The sequence below is a fragment of the Caretta caretta genome, chromosome 4 (assembly GCF_965140235.1).
Source record: "Caretta caretta isolate rCarCar2 chromosome 4, rCarCar1.hap1, whole genome shotgun sequence".
Taxonomy (NCBI): Eukaryota; Metazoa; Chordata; order Testudines; family Cheloniidae; genus Caretta; species Caretta caretta.
The window spans coordinates 135,494,743-135,512,067 of NC_134209.1; the positions used below are offsets into that span (position 1 = coordinate 135,494,743).

Consider the following 17,325-nt stretch of genomic DNA (forward strand, 5'->3'; position numbering starts at 1 on the left):
TTCTGACATTTGGTATTGTTGTTGGCGGCATACATGTCTACCCTGGAAATTTCCCAATGATGGACCTCTGCGGTGACCACTTGTGACTGGTAACTGACTGCCTTCTCACGAAGTCTACCAACTTGCTGCTATCTTGTGAGAGGTGAAGAGCCATTAGGGTTATCCCATTTCAGTGGCAGCATGACCACAGTTCAATAGCTTCCAGACCAAAAGAATGAAGAAAAGCATATAGCTCCTTATTTATGTAGTGCATTGTGGACTGTTAAGGAAAAGTTAGCACATGTGACTCCATTTTGGTTTGGGGCCCACCATTGTTTAAATGCCAGCACATCATACACCAGGAGGAGTGATCCTTAGATACTGAATCCCTGTGAAAATCCTCCTCCTTGTCTCTAGCCTGCCTTGACTTCCAGTATCTGGTTTTTGTCAGTCTCTAACTCCCTGTCTCTTGGCCTTGATGTGAGGCCTCCCATCCTGATAATAAAAGTTACTGATGCATGGCTTTAGGACCATGCTGTGTAATTAACATACTGGTATAGCACGAGGAATGCACCAAGCAGGGATAGGTGGTAGATAAGACAAGGGTTTGTTTATTGGCTAAGGTTTCCGATGCACGAGGGCAACATGCTTTGCTAAAAAGTATATAACCTTTGTATAATCTGTATTCAGGGTCCCCCCCTGGCTAGCAGGGGGGCACCACGCTCGAGCATAATAAACTTAGTGTCTTTTGGGAATTCTGCAGTTGTGGACTTTGTTTATGTGCCTCAGCCTAGATTCGAACTGTGCATGACCTATCAGGTGTAATTCGCAGCATTTGTGTGTGTGTCCTATCAGGTGTAATTCGTAACAGGACATGTTAGCCACCAGGATCTGCACTTTTGAGTTCGGGAGAACAGGCAGTATGGCTATGCAAGCTTGCCTGATAGCCTTGAGCTTCAGGGCCTTTACAGGAAGCTTCATGTCCTCTATTGGCCAGGTCCTTTGCATTCATAGGTAGTCCAAGTTGGCTCCCCAATTTTTCCCTGACATAGCCGTGATTAGTCACTATAAAGAAGGGAACCGACACCGGCACTCCTCCATGTATGTTCTTGGGTTCCTGCTACTACCTCAGTTCTGTGATGATGGGAAGAGGGAACCATGACATTTTTGCTCATATACAGTGTTTCAGGAGTACGGACTTGATATGAGCCAGAGTCACAGGATGAAGCCTAGCCAGTGGCATGCACACTGACATATGGCCCAAACAGCCCCACATGTATCTGTACCATCATACTCAGGTTTATCTATCCCAATTAACAGAGATTGCATTAACAAGAACCTGTCTTGGGAAGGTATGCTCTCACTGATGTGGAGTTGAAGACCCCAATGAACTATCATTTGTGATTAACAGGGTTAGTATTTTGTCAGTTATTTTTAGTACAAGTCATGGACGGGTCGTGGGCAATAAACAAAATTCATAGAACCCTGTGGGAATGCGGGAGTTGAGAGCTCAAGCCCCGCTGCAAGGGAGGGGAAGGCTCTAAGGCCCCCACCACCAAAGGGCTCTGGGACCCCACCAGCTAACAGCTCCAGCCCAGTCATCCCAGGGCTGAAGCAGAAAATGTCATGGAGGTCTCAAAGTCACGGAATCTGTGACTTCCGTGACAATCTTATCCTCAGTGATGAGATAAGATGATTTTCATAGTTCAGCAGAAGATCTAGCTGTTAACACAGGAAAAGGGCATTTTTGAAGCTTGCCATTGTCTCCTTTTGAGATACACCTCCAATCAGCCAACTGTCCAGGCAAGTGTAGATGTGAGTGCTCTTCCTTCACAGATAGGCTGCTACTATTCACAGGCACTTTGTGAAAACTCTCAGTGCCATGGAGAGCACTGGTAATGATTAATGCCCACTGTGAATCTTAGTAACTTCCTGTGGGCCAGGTGGATGGCTGTGTGGAAGTAAACATCCTGTAAGCTGAAAGCCACGAACCAGTCTTGAATCTGAACATATGGAATGACAAAGGCAGGCACTATCATCCTGCATCTGAGGTAGCACATGTATTATTCAGCCTTCTCAGGTCTAGGATAGGATAAATACTCCTTTTTTTCTTCAGGATAAAGAAATACCAGGAGAAACAGCCTCTTCCCTTCTACTCTGTAAGTATCTCTTCTATGGCTCCTAGATAAAGCAAAGGCCACTTCTGTTTGTAACAGGCTCTCATGAGAAGAATCACTGAAAAAGGATGGGAAATCATAGAATATCAGGGTTGGAAGGGACCTCAGGAGGTCATCTAGTCCAACCCCCTGCTCAAAGGAGGATCAATCCCCAATTTTTGCCCCAGATCCCTAAATGGCCTCCTCAAGGATTGGGCTCACAACCCTGGGTTTAGCAGGTCAATGCTCAAACCACTGAGCTATCCCTCTCCCCCCAAAACCAGTACTCCAGCTGAGGCAGAAATGGGAGTGGATTGGGCTAAGGAGTAGAAACTGATATGGTAGCCTTGGTCAATGACGTCTACTACCCATTTGTCAGCTTTGATGGACACCCAGGTGCTGTGGAAAAGGGGCAAGGTGGTTCATGGAGGTGGAAACACGCTCTGGATTGGCACACGTGACTCTTGATGCTCCCCTCAAATCTGCTCCCTCAGATGGTGTTGGATTAATTGCGTGGAATACCTGGACCTTTTCTTTTGTGGGCAGTCTGGCTGTCAACCATGGGAGTACCACAGTGTCCTCAATCCATGGTTTCCTATAGAGACCAGGTGTATAGGTTTTCAGGGACCATAGGATGGCCCTTGAATCATTAAGGAAATAAGTACTTTGTTCTTTGGCTAACAAGCTCCATTCCATCAAAGGGCCAATCCTCTACTGTGGCTTCTACCTTGTATGGTATGCCAGATACTTGAAGCCACGAGCCCGAGCTCATTTTGACAGCCATGGTCATCAATCTTGTAGCTGTGTCAAATGTGTCCATAACGGTCTGCAAAGATGTTCTAGCAACAATCTGGACCTCTCTGATAACTTTCCTTTCCTGCAGGAGTTTTGACAGGGAGTGGATGACCCTCTCCCAGATGAGAAAGGGTTGTTTTGCAAACATATCCTGGTAGTTCACAGCCTGGAGCTCAATATGGCAAGGAATGTGTCTTGCATCCAAATAAGACCAGCTTCTTAAAGATCATTGTCCTTAACTATGCCACTGTGGACTTGGAATTTCCCTGCAGTGACAACACAGCGAGCGACCCTCAATTTGGATGGGTACATAAGTTTTCAAAGTCTTTTGGAGGCACCAGGTATTTCTTCTCCACTCATTTGGAAGTGGGAGGAAGAATGGCAGGGGGTTGTCACAGTCCTTTAGCCAGCTCAAAGAACATCTTGCTGATAAGAAAGGAGATCATGGTCAGAGCTATAGAGCTTGAGACATCAAAAAACAATGGGACTTCTATATGAGTGTATCTTCAACATATGTGATGTTCTCAGTGTGGGACAGGAGGTCCTGGAATACTTTAAAGTTGTCAGTTGCTGGCATGAAGACTAGTGCCAATGCCTCATCTCATGATGAGGATGACTCCTTGGGTAGTGATGGGGATTGCCACTGTCACTCCATTTGCCTCATGTTTTCAGAAGCTATTGTCTGGCTCAAGTGTTGGTGGTATAGCCACTGATGCCACTAGGGAATGATATCGCCTCCTCTTTCTGGATGTCTGTGAACGGTCTTGCTCCTAGACACTTGCGACAAAAGTAAGACCAATATAGCCAAGGTGGCACGCTATAGGAATCTTGGCCTGGTTGAGGCTGGCTGGCCCAATGCCGTTCATGGGTGGATGTCTCAGTTAGAGTAGCCTACTGTGCTCCCTAGTGACTCTCTTCAAAGGTGGGAGAGGGAGCTCTACTAGACATTGGAGAAAAGGAGTGGCTCAACAAGAGGAGGAGTAGATCTCTTCAAACGGCTGTCTCATATCGTGATTATTTCCAGTGCCAGTCATCACTTCAGTGCAAAAGATGTCCTCCACACAGAACACTGAGTTCTCCAGGCTGTAAAACAGCCGTCTGCAGGGTACAGTCATGGGGAATCAAGGTCAGTACCTATTCTTGTACCCCACATGCTACTCCAGTTTTTGTGGAGGACATAGGAAGAGTTTTGTTTCAAGTCCTCCTTCTGGGACTGTCCTTGTCTGGAGCTATGTTAAGGCTCCATCTGCCTGCGTCTCACCAAGTCACCTTTTCATGAGGAACTGGTGCTGGCTTTATTGCCAAATCTGGCTTGGTCACTGTACTCTTAGCCTTTTCACTGACTGAACCTGGAGTGTGGTGCCTGCTTGAGGGAGTGCTGGCTGATGCGATTTTTTTCAGCCTCACTTTGATAGTTAATTACCTCTGGATCTGAAGTGACCTGCACAGATTACTAACAGGTGGTACCATGAACATCCCCTGGATTTGCAGACCTTGCGGACAAAGACTTGTGCACAGACCATATATCTGGCATGTGGCTCTCTCCTAAGTAGAAGAGTTATCAGCTATGTTCATCCTTCAAGGAATCAGCCCTTTGCAGAAAGGAAGGGTTTGAACCCTTAGGATTTACTATCTACCACGAAGCGTGGTAGTGGGCACAAAGCATCTGGCTCTGCTGTAAGAATGTATACAGAGGGGACTGACTTGTCCAACTGGAGGAAAAAGCAAATGGAAATGTGAAGGTAAAGTTCCTCTGCAATAGATAAAATCAAGTTCAAGTCTCTAAAGAGAGTAGCAGGTCAGGCACTCGTGTTCTTCCTCACTGCCTGAGTGGTAAGAAGGAAGTTTGTGATCACTCTGCTTTTTATGCTCTTACCCAGAAGCATGAGGTGGCACAGGACATATGCACCCCTGACAGAAACTGCTATTCAAAAGACTTTGATCTCAGGTGTATGCACACCTACAGTGGAATCTGAGATCCACGCTGAAAACATACTCAAAGAACTTTTCCTTCTTTACTGGCAAGACATCTTAGTTCTCTGTTTAAACTTGACATCTTTGTGCAAGAAAAAGGGCTATTCCCCCCCTGCCCAACAATAATGCAAAATATAGGCCTCCAGCAGCCATTTGACATCACAGATAGGACTGGAAGGGACCTCGAGAGGTCATCTAGTCCAATCTCCTGTACTCATGGCAGGATTAAGTATTATCTAGCCCATCCTTGACAGGTGTTTGTCTAACCTGCTCCTAAAAATCTCCAATGGTGGAAATTCCACAACTTCCCTAGGCAATTTATTCCAGCACATAACTACCCTGACAGTTACAAAGTTTTTCCTAATGTCCAGCCTAAACCGCCCTTGTTGCAATTTAAGCCCATTGGTTCTTATCCTATCCTCAAAGATTAACGAGAACAATTTTTCTCCCTCCTCCTTATAACAACCTTTTATGTACTTGAAAACTTAAGTCCCCTCAGTGTTCTCTTCTCTAGACTAAACAAACCCAGTTTTTTAAATCTTCCCTCAGAGGTCTCCTATATAATCTTGTGAAAATTTATAACCTACAGAAATGTTTCTACTGAGACTTGAATACTTTTCAAATATATTGTAATCAACTAAAAATTGGTCTTGGACACCAGATCTCAGCCTGGGAAACCTAGTAAAACTAGGTTCTCTCTCCTCCTTTCCATAACTTGCTGAACAGTAGCAAAAGTTAGAATGTTTTCAAACTCTATTGAACCCTACAATTTTTGTGACATCATTCTGAAACCTGTTGTCCAATTCATTTTGAGTTCCATAGAATTTTTTTTTTTTTTAAACTTCAACCCGTTTTGAGATTGATAAAACTGTCTGGATTTTAGAGAGGAGCCTGAACTGGTCACTCCATAATGAAAAATGTAAGGGAAGAGACAAACCAGCCACCCATCCTTCTAGCAGGCAGACAGGATTTCCTTTTTTGCTTCACGGGGAAAAGGAAGATTGTTTGATAAGAAAAGCTACAAGGCAAGGCCTTACCTATGTTCCTGCCCTGATGAAAAGCAGCAACAAATAATTATACTGACACTAAAAGAATTTATCCTGTTCACTGCTGTCATAACATCAACTTCTCTTTGATTTGACTGAAAACACAAACATTAAAATATTGAAAACAAGTTTCAAAATAAGGAGCTATACTGTGAATTTTCTCTCCTATTTCAGTCCTTTGTTTCTATTAATTCATTGTTATCGAAAGTGTTACCTTCATATTCCCTAAACTATTTTTCCAATTTCCGTTTAAATTAAGCTTTCCCAGAACACCACTTCTTTCCAATGCAATCTGATGTTACTAGCTAGTAAGACGTTAACTGACAAGTAGCACAGACAAGTGCTGAAGCACAAAGGATTTTGGTTTCTCAATTTATCTGAATGGACGAAATGAAGAAATGAAATTTCCAGAATTTAATGTCTCTATGTCCATGAAAATGTGTGCAGCAATGAAGACGTACCTTTTAGTTTAGTGTGGGAATGAAGAAGAGGATCAGCTGAAACCATGCACGGCCACCATGGGTAACCAGACACTTTAGACCACACTAAATCCCCTATATTGTATTTCAACACATGGACTTTGTCTTCTTTCACAGTACTTGGAGTGGAATCTTTCTTAGCAGGAGTCTTTTAAAAAAAGAAAAAACATACACTGTGTTACCACACTTCCCCCTTCAAAACTGTACCTTGATTAATTAAATAGTATACACATAAGAAATACTAATTAATCAACTAACACAGCTTATAAAGTAAATTTTATTGTGTGAAAGAGGCAGATTGGGGTGATAGCAGTGACAAAAAATAGCATGGCAGAAGAGAAAGCAATAACGTTTGCCCGAAAGGGTAGTAAATAGATAGTATTTCACATGTATTAGAAAGGGTATTGAAAAAGGATTTTTTTTTTAAATCGTTTGCATTTTTGTTTGTTTCTCTTTCTTCCTTTCTGTATATAATAAAATCTGAACTTTGGTTGGTTGCAGAATTATTTTTTTTAAACCTCTGAAATATCAGTAATGTAAAATTTATTCCTTTCCTGGTTTTACTGGATGATCTCTGGGACACCTCAAAGACTATGTCTACCCTGCAACTAGGAGCAAACCTCCCAGCCCAGATAGACAGACTTGTGCTAGTTCAGCTAGAGCTAGCATTCTAAAAATAGCAGTGTGGATATTGTGGCTTGGGCAGTAGCTCAGGCTTTCAAGCCCACCCAGTCCCCTGGGTCTGAGTTAAGGTGGCTAGCCTGAGTCTCCACCAGAGCCACAACATCCATGCTATTGTTTTTAGCATGCCAGCTTGAGCTGAGTTAGCGTGAGATTGTGTATGTGGGCTGGGAAGCTCACTCCAGGCTTCAATGTAAATATACCCAGGGATGTTCACTGTGAGCTCTAACACCCTAAATGAAGAGTACAGGATGTGAAATCTTCAACAGTCTTTCTTTGTATAAAGTGTTGTCCACTAAAGTTTAGTAAATATTAAGACAAGCACGTCAAATGAAGTTTAAACAAAAAAACAAAAAAACACACCACTACTGTAGATTCTTCCAGACGACGTAGGACCTACATTTCTAAGCAAAAGGAAAAAGAATCCTCCTATATATCAGGTCTTCTTTATATGTCAGAACATCAAACTACAGCAAAAGCCTACATGTTTTTTCCCCTTTTGCTAGTCACTTTTTTAAAAAAATGCTTTCAATGGTAGAAGTAAAATCTTTAGAATTTAAGCTGGTCCCTCCCAAAGCTATTTATTTTAAATAATATGAGGAAAGCATAAATACTTCTGGTTTAAGGCTCTTTGCCAAGTTAACTGCAAAGCATTTAGAATAAACTAAAAACAATTTCCCCCTTGTAACTATATGACACACATATAACAGGTTTGCCATATCATAGTATAGTCGAGTTATAATAAAGACAGATTTATTCACACGCTGGCATAAGCCTTTCTTTACATGTTTTATTTCTACCGTGTCTAACTTTTCACTTTATCCAGAATAGATTATTCTCCTGTATTTGGTATCAACAGACGTGTAGATCTAGTGCACATTTTTAAATCTAGCATAATAAGTAATTAAAGCTATGTTTAAAGAAACGCTACATTTTGATTCACATTTCCAGTGGTCTGTTACTATTTAATTATGTAAAATGTGACATCATTAGCCTTTTGTAGCACCATTCCAATGTTCAGAAGGTGGACCAAAATTTCTAGGCTCTAGGCTTTTAGATTGTAGAATTGAGCAAAAAGGGAGAGAAGAGATGAGATGAAGTATCTAGGGTGTTTAAAATTGAATTAAGAAGCCTAGTGTTTTGAGATGTAGTACTAAGTCAGGATATTCATAGAAAGTCAGATGAGAATAGTACCTTCTGGCTTTAAAAAAATCTATGACTAAGACATGATTTCCTAAACACAAACATTAACAAACCTTAGCTACACCATAATGATTTTAGATTATGATACTTAACTTTTCAACTATTGATTTTTTTTTTTGGTCTAGTTGTGAAATAATGCCTAACGCTTCCTATTTTTGAAAAGCTTTTCCAGGGTTGGGAGGAGGGGAACCCTTCATGTGATGAACGGGATAGCTCCTCATTTTCTAATTAAGCTTTTCTGAAGATCTCAGGACTAACTCTTTTGGGTCCATACCTCCAGTAAGAATTGTGTTCCCATTGCTCTCAAGCTTTTTAGCCTGTAAGACGGCCCCAAGTGTTCCCTCCCACTGAGGATGCTTCAACTCCAGAAATCTCAGAAGACCTGGAACATTCCAGCAGATATTTTTCAAAAGTGAGAAATAAAAAGCGCTCCCTAGCAGTTAAATACAACAACATGAAAAATTACATCAAAGCCACATGTGTACAAAATTCCAAAGAACGGGTGCAGGAAAGAGTTAATACCCAGAATATACAATTTCAATATTTGAAAATAAGTAGATGGATAGCAATCCTGAAAGATAATAGATAAAATTCTCAAAAGCAACTGATTTACAAACCTAATACCCATTTCCAAAAATGATGTAAGTGCTTAATAATTAGGGCCCTACCAAATTCACAGTTCATTTGGTCAATTTCACAGTCATAGGAATTTAAAAATAGTAAATTTCACTATTTCAGCTATTTAAATCTAAAATTTCAGTGTGGTAATTGTAGGGGTCCTGACCCAAAAAGGATATGTGGGGGGGTTGCAAGGTTATTGTAGGGCATGTTGTGGTACTGCTACCCTTACTTCTGCACTTCAGAGTTTGGCTGCTGGCCTGCAGAACAGTAGGGCCCTCAGGCAGAAGCTGCCACTCTCCAGCTGCCCAGCTCTAAAGGCAGCGTGGAAGTAAGGGTGGCAATACCATGACCCCCCTATAATGACCTTGTCCTCCCCCACCCCCATGCAACTCCCTTTTGGGTCAGAACCCCCAATTTGAGAAATGCTGGTCTCCCCCCTGTAAAACCAGTATAGTATTGGGTAAAAGCCACACAAAGACCAGATTTCATGGTCAGTGACATGTTTTTCATGGCTGTGAATTTGGTAGGGCCCTACTAATAATCTTTAAAAATAGAACTTAATGTGCTTTTGACAACTGTATCCAGTATCTCAAAAGTAAAATTACAAGGTAGTTAGTTTGCCCTTCCTTAAAAGGCACCAGATGCACAGGATTCTGTGGCCTGGTCTATACCAAAAATTTAGGTCAACACAGTTATTGTGCTTAGAGGTGTGAAAAATCTATATCCCTGAGTGCTGTAACTATGTCAACCTAACCTCCAGTGTAGGCACAGCTAGGTCAATGGAAGAATGCTTCCATAAGCCTAGTTATTACTGCTTGGGGAGCTGGTGTTCCTACAGCAATGGAAAACCCCTTCCATCACTGTAGGCTGTGTACACACTATCTGACTAGCTACAGTGCTGTAGCTATGCCACTACAGTCCCCATAGTATAAACATGGCCCCAGCCTTAGAGTATTAAGCAGCCAGTAGATATAGCCCAGGGAAATAGATAAAGGATACCTCATGTCCACCTAAACAGCAGTGCGCAACAAGAGCCAGAGCTGCTATTGTTGGGCAGTTCTTACAGAGAGCTGCTTCACTGACTACAGAAAGGAAAAAGAATGGTCTAGAATATTCTGAAGCCTCTGGAAGCACTTCTGATTGGAGCATGGTCAGGGGGCTGGGCAAAGGTGAGGAGCAGACCAGTCCACAAAAAACTTATAGGTGCCTCGGAGGTCCAAAAAAAGACCAAAGAGTTCTTGCATAAGTCTGATTGAAGACACACGATCCAAGAGTCAAAATCCTGTAATGGTATCTTTAAGGATGAACTGTATAGCTCATTGTAGTTTTTTAAAATAAATTTAACTAACACTCCAGGACTTCTCTTTAACATCACATCAGTGGAAAAAACAGTGTGAAAGCACAGCAGAGTAATATTTGTTAACAGCAATTCTACAAGACCTCCTAAGACACAACATACATTATTGGCACAAGCTGTCTAACTCATTTCCATCCTAATAATTCCAGCTTAATGCTATTTTAGTTAGTCTGGGCATTCAGATGGTTACAGGGCTGTATTTAAAGGGCTGTCATGATAATGAACATTCCTACTGCTACCGAGGTGAAATTCTTGACATCTGTGGAATCCTAGTGTTCTGATATAAGAGATAAGGATACGTGAAGTTCACATTTTAGTTGAGTTGTTTTTCCTCAAGCAAAAATCTGTTTTTTAAATTGGTAGTATATTGACAAAGAACTGAAGAATGGCAAAGTTGCTTTTGTGTTTTTAAAAGCACATGTGGGGGGGGGGGGAGGTCCGCAAAAATAAAATAAAGGTAAAAACTTTTATTTCCAGATGATTTTATTTTGTATGGGAAAAATAATTCAAGTACTTTGACACAAACTTACCATCTAATTTCTTATAGGCATACAGCCAGTACATTAGCAACTGAAGCAGAAGCAGCTTGAATTTGAGCAGTGTGTACTCTCTGTTTTGCTAAGGAGAAGGACCTGTGTAGAGTGAGAGACTACCAGAGATATCCTTCTCCCCAAATTGGTCTCAGTGTTTTGCCTTTGAGAGGAGCAAAGTTAACACATCACTCTGGGCTCAGACCATCTCCTCCCCCCAGAGCATCAGGGCAAGTACCTTAGGTTCTCCTGTAGCTGGACAGGTAAGGCACAATTTACTGCCCTGCTCATCTTCACCAATAATTTTCTGCCAATTATCTGAGTGGAGCAGAGAAGGAGCACCTGAGTAAGATGTTACTGGCCTTTCCTGCAGAAGAAAAATGCTTAGATCCTTCCTCCTCCTTTAAGGGAGGTAGGAAGAAGACAGCAGAAGAAACTTCTTTTCTTCTGTTTTGGGACAGGATAAAAGTTGCTAATCTTTCTCTAAGTGTTGTTCTTCCAGATTTGTTGCACATGTCCATTCCAACGTAGGTGTGTGCATGCCCCGAGCACAGCGGCTGGAATTTTTTCCCTTAGTGGTATCCGTTGGGTCAGCTCCAGCGCCCTCTGGCCACGTGCTCATAGCACCAGTATAAAAGGCCCCACCGACCCCATTCACCTTCAGTTTCTTCTTGTCAACCGCTTCTGAAAGAGGGGACGAAGGTTTTGGAATGGACATGTGCAACATATCTCAAAGCACAACAGTTACAGAAAGGTGAATAACCATTTTTTCTTTCAGTGCCTGCAATAAAGGTGACTCACAAGCAGTTGTACAGGAAGTGGGGTTGGAGTTCAAGTTGATTAACAAACTGTGCGCCCAAAGCCAGCATCGTCTCTAGCCTGCTGAAAATGGAATAGTGTGTTGTGAATGTGTGAAACAACAACCAGGTTGCTGCCCTGCAGATATCCTGAATTGGGACTTATGCTAGAAAAGCAGCAGAGGTGCTTTTGGCATGGACGGTTCCCTCAGGTATGCCCTGCTTCTACTAGTGCCTGGTATACTTGGAGGATCTCTCAGCGGACTAGGTACCGTGGGTGGCATAGCGTCTGCAGGCATATGCTTCTGAGGGGCTGGTGAGTAGCCCAAATGTGGGTCGCATCTCACCCCCAAGCTTTCCTGGTCTCCTTTAGGCATACTTCCTGTACTGCTTTGCTGGTACCAGGGAAGTAGAGTGGTGTTGGGAGAGCCCATGCCGGGAGTGCACTATGCACCGAGGCAGATGTACTCGGTGCCAAGTCCAAGCGGCTCGGCTTGGAGACCAGTCTCACTGTGGCTTCCATAAGCAGAGCTTTCAATCTAATGTCCCTGTCTTTTTGACTGCAGGATCTGAAAGTCCTGCAGATCCTGCACCTGTCCTTTACATGAGTCTCCTCCAAGCACTTTAGACAACTTGAGTGGTGATCACTCGTGGGCATAGGTTTTGTGCAGGACGCACATGGCTTGAAGCCCGGAGACCAGGGTATGCCCCATCCTGGGAACAAAGTCCTGAAAGGGGACTAACTACCTGACACACTACTAGAACTACCAACTATTTACAAGAGTTTGGAAAAAAATCAATGGAAGAAACTGCTGAAGGACAAAAGAATATTGTTCCAGCAACTGTCATGGGTAGTAAGACGGAAGTGAGAGGGCGCAGGGCCAGCGGCACTACTTATTCCGGTGCATGAGCACGGGCCTCCAGAGGCAATAGAGCTGGCCCTATGGATACCCCTGGAGAAAAAAGTCACACACCTGACATGGAATAAACATGAACAAGCACTTGAAAGAGGATGAGTATTTCAAAGACCCTGAATGTCTGGGGCCAGACTTTGCAGGACCTGCCAAGAAGCATGGGGGAAGAGGTCTGCGCCTGAACCCTCTGCTCTTTCTCCTCTGCTGGTCTTATCTGGCTGGTTGAGAAGAGTAACAGCCTGTCTGCTGTGGCCTATACTGCTTCCTTAACCCTGCTGGCACACAGAGTCTCAGGAATTTCAACGTTGCCTTTGGAGGTCCTGAATAGTCTGTCGCACCTCATGAGGGAGCCCTGAGGACTGCAACCCAAAACTCCTGCGCACTTTTACCGCTTTCACCATTGATCTGTCCACTGAATCAGCAGCGTTCGGGGTTGCTTGCAGAGAGGCATGAGCCAGTCTTCCCCTCCTCAAATTAGGGAGGAAAACTGTTTGGAGTCTTGGGGGAGTACATCCTTGAATTATGACATGGACTCCCACATATTAAAATCATAACTCAACAAGGCTTGCTAATTCTCTATGCGGAGCCGCAGGCCCCCAGTGGATGTGGAATATGCATTCTGTCTGAACATGTCCAATTTCTTTGGATCCTTTGCTTTGGGCTAGGACCCACCTGTCCTTGGCAATCCCTTTCTTTGGCGGCTGCTACAACCAGGGATCCCAGGGGAGGGTGCAAGAAAAGGAATTCAAACCCTTTGGTGGGAACAAAATACTTGCGCTCTGTGTGCTTTGCTGTCAGAGGGAGGGAAGCAGGGGTTTACCACAGAGCCTTGATTGGGACCATGATGGCTTCATTAAGTGGTAGAGTCACTCTAAAGGGCCCCACCAGTGAAAAAATGTTCAGGAGACTGTGTTGTCTCCATGACCATTTCCACTTGGACTCCCAAGTTCAAAGCTACCTGCTTTAACAGGTCCTGGTAAGCCATGTGGTAGTCTTGTGGAGGGGAGATTCCTGGTCTCACTATCACCTCGTCCAGAGAGGAGAATGAGGTGGCTAAAATGGGCTGAGGAGCCTCTGTTGATTCCTTGATATGTGCAGCAGCCTGTGGAGCTTGGTCCTGTGCTCAGTACCAGAGTCCAGGTCTTTAGTGTCTCTGCGTGATGTTGGGGGCGCTCTAACCTCCAAGACGGAGATGAGGAGCTGCGGTGCAAAGAGAGTGTGTTGCCACTCCATGCCACAGAAGATCGCCGAGGTGACCCTGAGGCTGACAACATGGGTTTTCCCCTGGACGGCAGCTGCAGCACTGGTCGAGGTTTGGGTGATAACTCTCTGTTGCTCAGTGGAACCTGAGTCCTGATCCTCGAGGGACCCCAGTACCAGTAGGTTAAGAAGGTCCCTGGCCCCTGCAAAAGCTTCATGGGTTGACAGCACTGCAAACTGGCTGGTGTGTTGTCTGCTCAGAGGTGGCTCCCAGTAGGTGTCCAAGGGGCTTGCTGCGGCACCAGAGTTGCAGGCACCTGATGATGCGGTGCCAGGGATTAAGAGCGGCCCGACACGGGTCTTGCACTCTCCATCTCCTTTTGTCTTCCGTACTCTGGCTCTTCTCTTGCTGCTTACAGTGTTTCTTCTTAGACACCGCGGAAGACGATTGGTGCCGAAAGTCCAGAGCCTTTGGAAGAGTGCTCTGCACCAAGGCTGAGGTGCTAGGTGCGGAGTCCAAGCACGGCTCTGAGGCAGTTCTTAAGGCTGCCTCCAGGAGGAGGACCTTCGGTCGTGCAGCTTAGTCCTTCTTGGTCTGGGGCCTAAAGTCCCTGCAGACTTGGCAGGCATCTTTCCTATGAACTTCCCCCATTGAGACAGCTTGGATGTGGGTTGCTCAAAGGCATAGATATAGCTCAGGAGACGCAGGGTTTGAAAGCCAGGGAACGAGGAATGCCCCAGCACCAGGGAAGCAGACAACCCCACTAAGCGTGGGGGCATCCAAAGCTGCCTAAGTTCTAAAAACTACTAAAACAAAACAATTGTTTACACTAAAAACCTGGAGAAACAACCACTAGGAGGACTGCCTGAGCAATGAGGTTCCAGCAACTGTCATAGGCAGTAAGAAGGAACACAAGGAAAGCAGAGTCGGCGGGGCCCTTTATACCAGCGCTATGAGTCCGTGGCACCAGAGGACACTGGAGCAGATCCAATGGATACCTCTGGGGAAAAAATTCCGGCAGCTGTGCTCAGGGCACACATACACCTACATTGGAATGGACATGTGCAAGCACTTGAAGTCTGAGGAAAAATCACAAGATAATAGGATGCTTGGAGTATACAGAAGATGGCTGCCCGCTGGGCCTCTTTTGTCCCAGTACTGGTAAGTCCTGCAGCACTTTCAGATGGCCAGTAGATGGTATGGTGGACATCTAATCCCAAAAGAGATATACCTTGCTTCCTGGATAAATCTCCAAGAGAAGCCTTTGATTTGAAAAGTGGTTGGGCTGCTTTTCATTCATTTTTTATTAATTAAGAGAAACAGAGTTGCTCCATAATCACAATTAAGTTAAGTGGAAAGTTATACTTTAAGGGTACCAGCTTTATGAAAAAAAAGATGGAAGAGAAACGGGCAGGAGAGGGCTCAAAAGTAAAAGCTGTAATTTTAAATTACCTTCTCCCCTAGTCCTTCACATTTCAAATACCTTGGTTTTTATACTCCTCGGAAATTTGATAAGCAACCACTGCCATTCTTATGGTTCATCCATAAGAATGTGCGACATCACTAGCTATTTTTTCTCAACCCAGAAAAGGTGAAACATGACAGCTTGCAACTTGATGACATTGCTATGTAGTTAACGCTACAGTTGAGTAAAGAATCCAACCTGTAACACTTCACTCACTGTATTAACCTGGATCTGGTCCAACTCCCAAATAGGAGAATTCTGTTTCAGGATGTCAATGGGATAGAAAATGTTACTTTATAAAATGATCATAAACATGTGGACATGTGTAATCTATGCCAAGCTGCACCTTTAACCTATGGGCAAGGGCTTCTAGTTTCTGCAGTAGTCTTGTGCAAGAGACTGGAAATTCTGCAATTTGGATAATCTGAAAAGTAATAATGCCAATTAGTTTTTCTTTGACTTTTGATAGATTATTTTATTCTGCTCATATATATTAAATTTTGGAAGTATCACAAATGTTTGTATCAAAATGTATAAAACTATCACAGAAGTTAGGTCCTGCACTTAGGACAGAAGAATCCAATGCACTGCTAAAGACTAGGGACCGAATGGCGAGGCAGCAGTTCTGCAGAAAAGGACCTAGGGGTGACAGTGGACAAGAAGCTGGATATGAGTCAACAGTGTGCCCTTGTTGCCAAGAAGGCCAATGGCATTTTGGGATGTATATGTAGGGGCATTGCCAGCAGATTGAGGGACGTGATCGTTCCCCTCTATTCGACACTGGTGAGGCCTCATCTCGAGTACTGTGTCCAGTTTTGGGCCCCACACTATAAGAAGGATGTGGAAAAATTGGAAAGAATCCAGCAGAGGGCAACAAAGATGATTAGGGGACTGGAACACATGACTTATGAGGAGAGGCTGAGGGAACTGGGGATGTTTAGTCTTCAAAAGAGAAGAATGAGGGGGGATTTGATAGCTGCTTTCAACTACCTGAAAGGGGGTTCCAAAGAGGATGGATCTAGACTGTTCTCAGTGGTAGCAGATGACAGAACAAGGAGTAATGGTCTCAAGTTGCAGTGGGGGAGATTTAGGTTGGATATTAGGAAAAACGTTTGCACTAGGAGGGCGGTGAAACACTGGAATGTGTTACCTAGGGAGATGATGGAATCTCCTTCCTTAGAAGTTTTTAAGGTCAGGCTTGACAAAGCCCTGGCTGGGATGATTTAATTGGGGATCAATCCTGCTTTGAGCAGGGGGTTGGACTAGATGACCTCCTGAGGTCCCTTCCAACCCTGATATTCTATGATTCTATGATTTAAGTTGTCTTGTGAGTATGTGGAGGTGGGAGGAAACTGAGCATATTAGTAGCCAGTAAGGGACAAATAAAGCTTTTTTTTACACCAAGAGAGGAATGAAAGGTAGTTTGGGATTGTGGAATAAATATACTGTCTGAATGTTTCTTCTAAAATGATGAGCAGTGACATAGTTAACAATGCTAACATCTAAATTGTCCTTAGGTTTCAGAGTCTACATAAGTTATATGAATGGGCCAGCTGACACCTTAGAACTATTGTTTCAAGCTGACTGCAGCATCAGAAAGCCAGTATTTCATTACTTTGTCATTCACATTTAGAAAGGACCTTCCCAACCATAAGAGCTTAGAAATAATTTAAAAACAACACACACACACAAGAACACTTACATTCTGGAGCACAATTCTGCAACAATGAGTGGATTCTACAGCAAGTTCTGTGACCACAAAATGCACAAGGCTATGCCTAGGTATAAGAGATGCTGCAGGAAATCTAGTTGCTCCCAGCAAAGAACATCACCAAGCAAAGAGAGTTGGTACTGGATATCCAGTTAGTCAGAGACAGTTGTTAAAGTAGATGAAAACAGGAGGAGAGAAATCAACAAATTTGTCCACGACGGTAATGATATTATATGGGAATGTGATATTACATCATCATGTGGCAACAACACCACACAAAAATAAGTATGGGAACAAAAGACATCTGTATCCAAAGTAGTTCATGTATCCAAGCAGGGCTAAAGCCAGCCAATTCCTAAAATGGCAGGGAGGTCAGGATTCTCCATCACAATGTCTTTCAATCAAGACTGGAGGCC

General features: G+C 43.6%; 1 protein-coding gene across 4 annotated transcripts in view; it reads right to left on the reverse strand.

Annotated features, from left to right (window-relative positions):
* The window catches only part of NSD2 (nuclear receptor binding SET domain protein 2), a 150,738-nt gene that overhangs the window by 97,704 nt on the left and 35,709 nt on the right, over nucleotides 1–17,325 (reverse strand). For all 4 annotated transcript variants that reach the window (XM_048849101.2, XM_048849102.2, XM_075128104.1 and 1 more), the window contains exon 3: nucleotides 6,412–6,577. In XM_048849101.2, coding sequence (XP_048705058.1) covers nucleotides 6,412–6,577 — 166 coding nt within the window. The remainder of the gene's footprint in view (nucleotides 1–6,411; nucleotides 6,578–17,325) is intronic.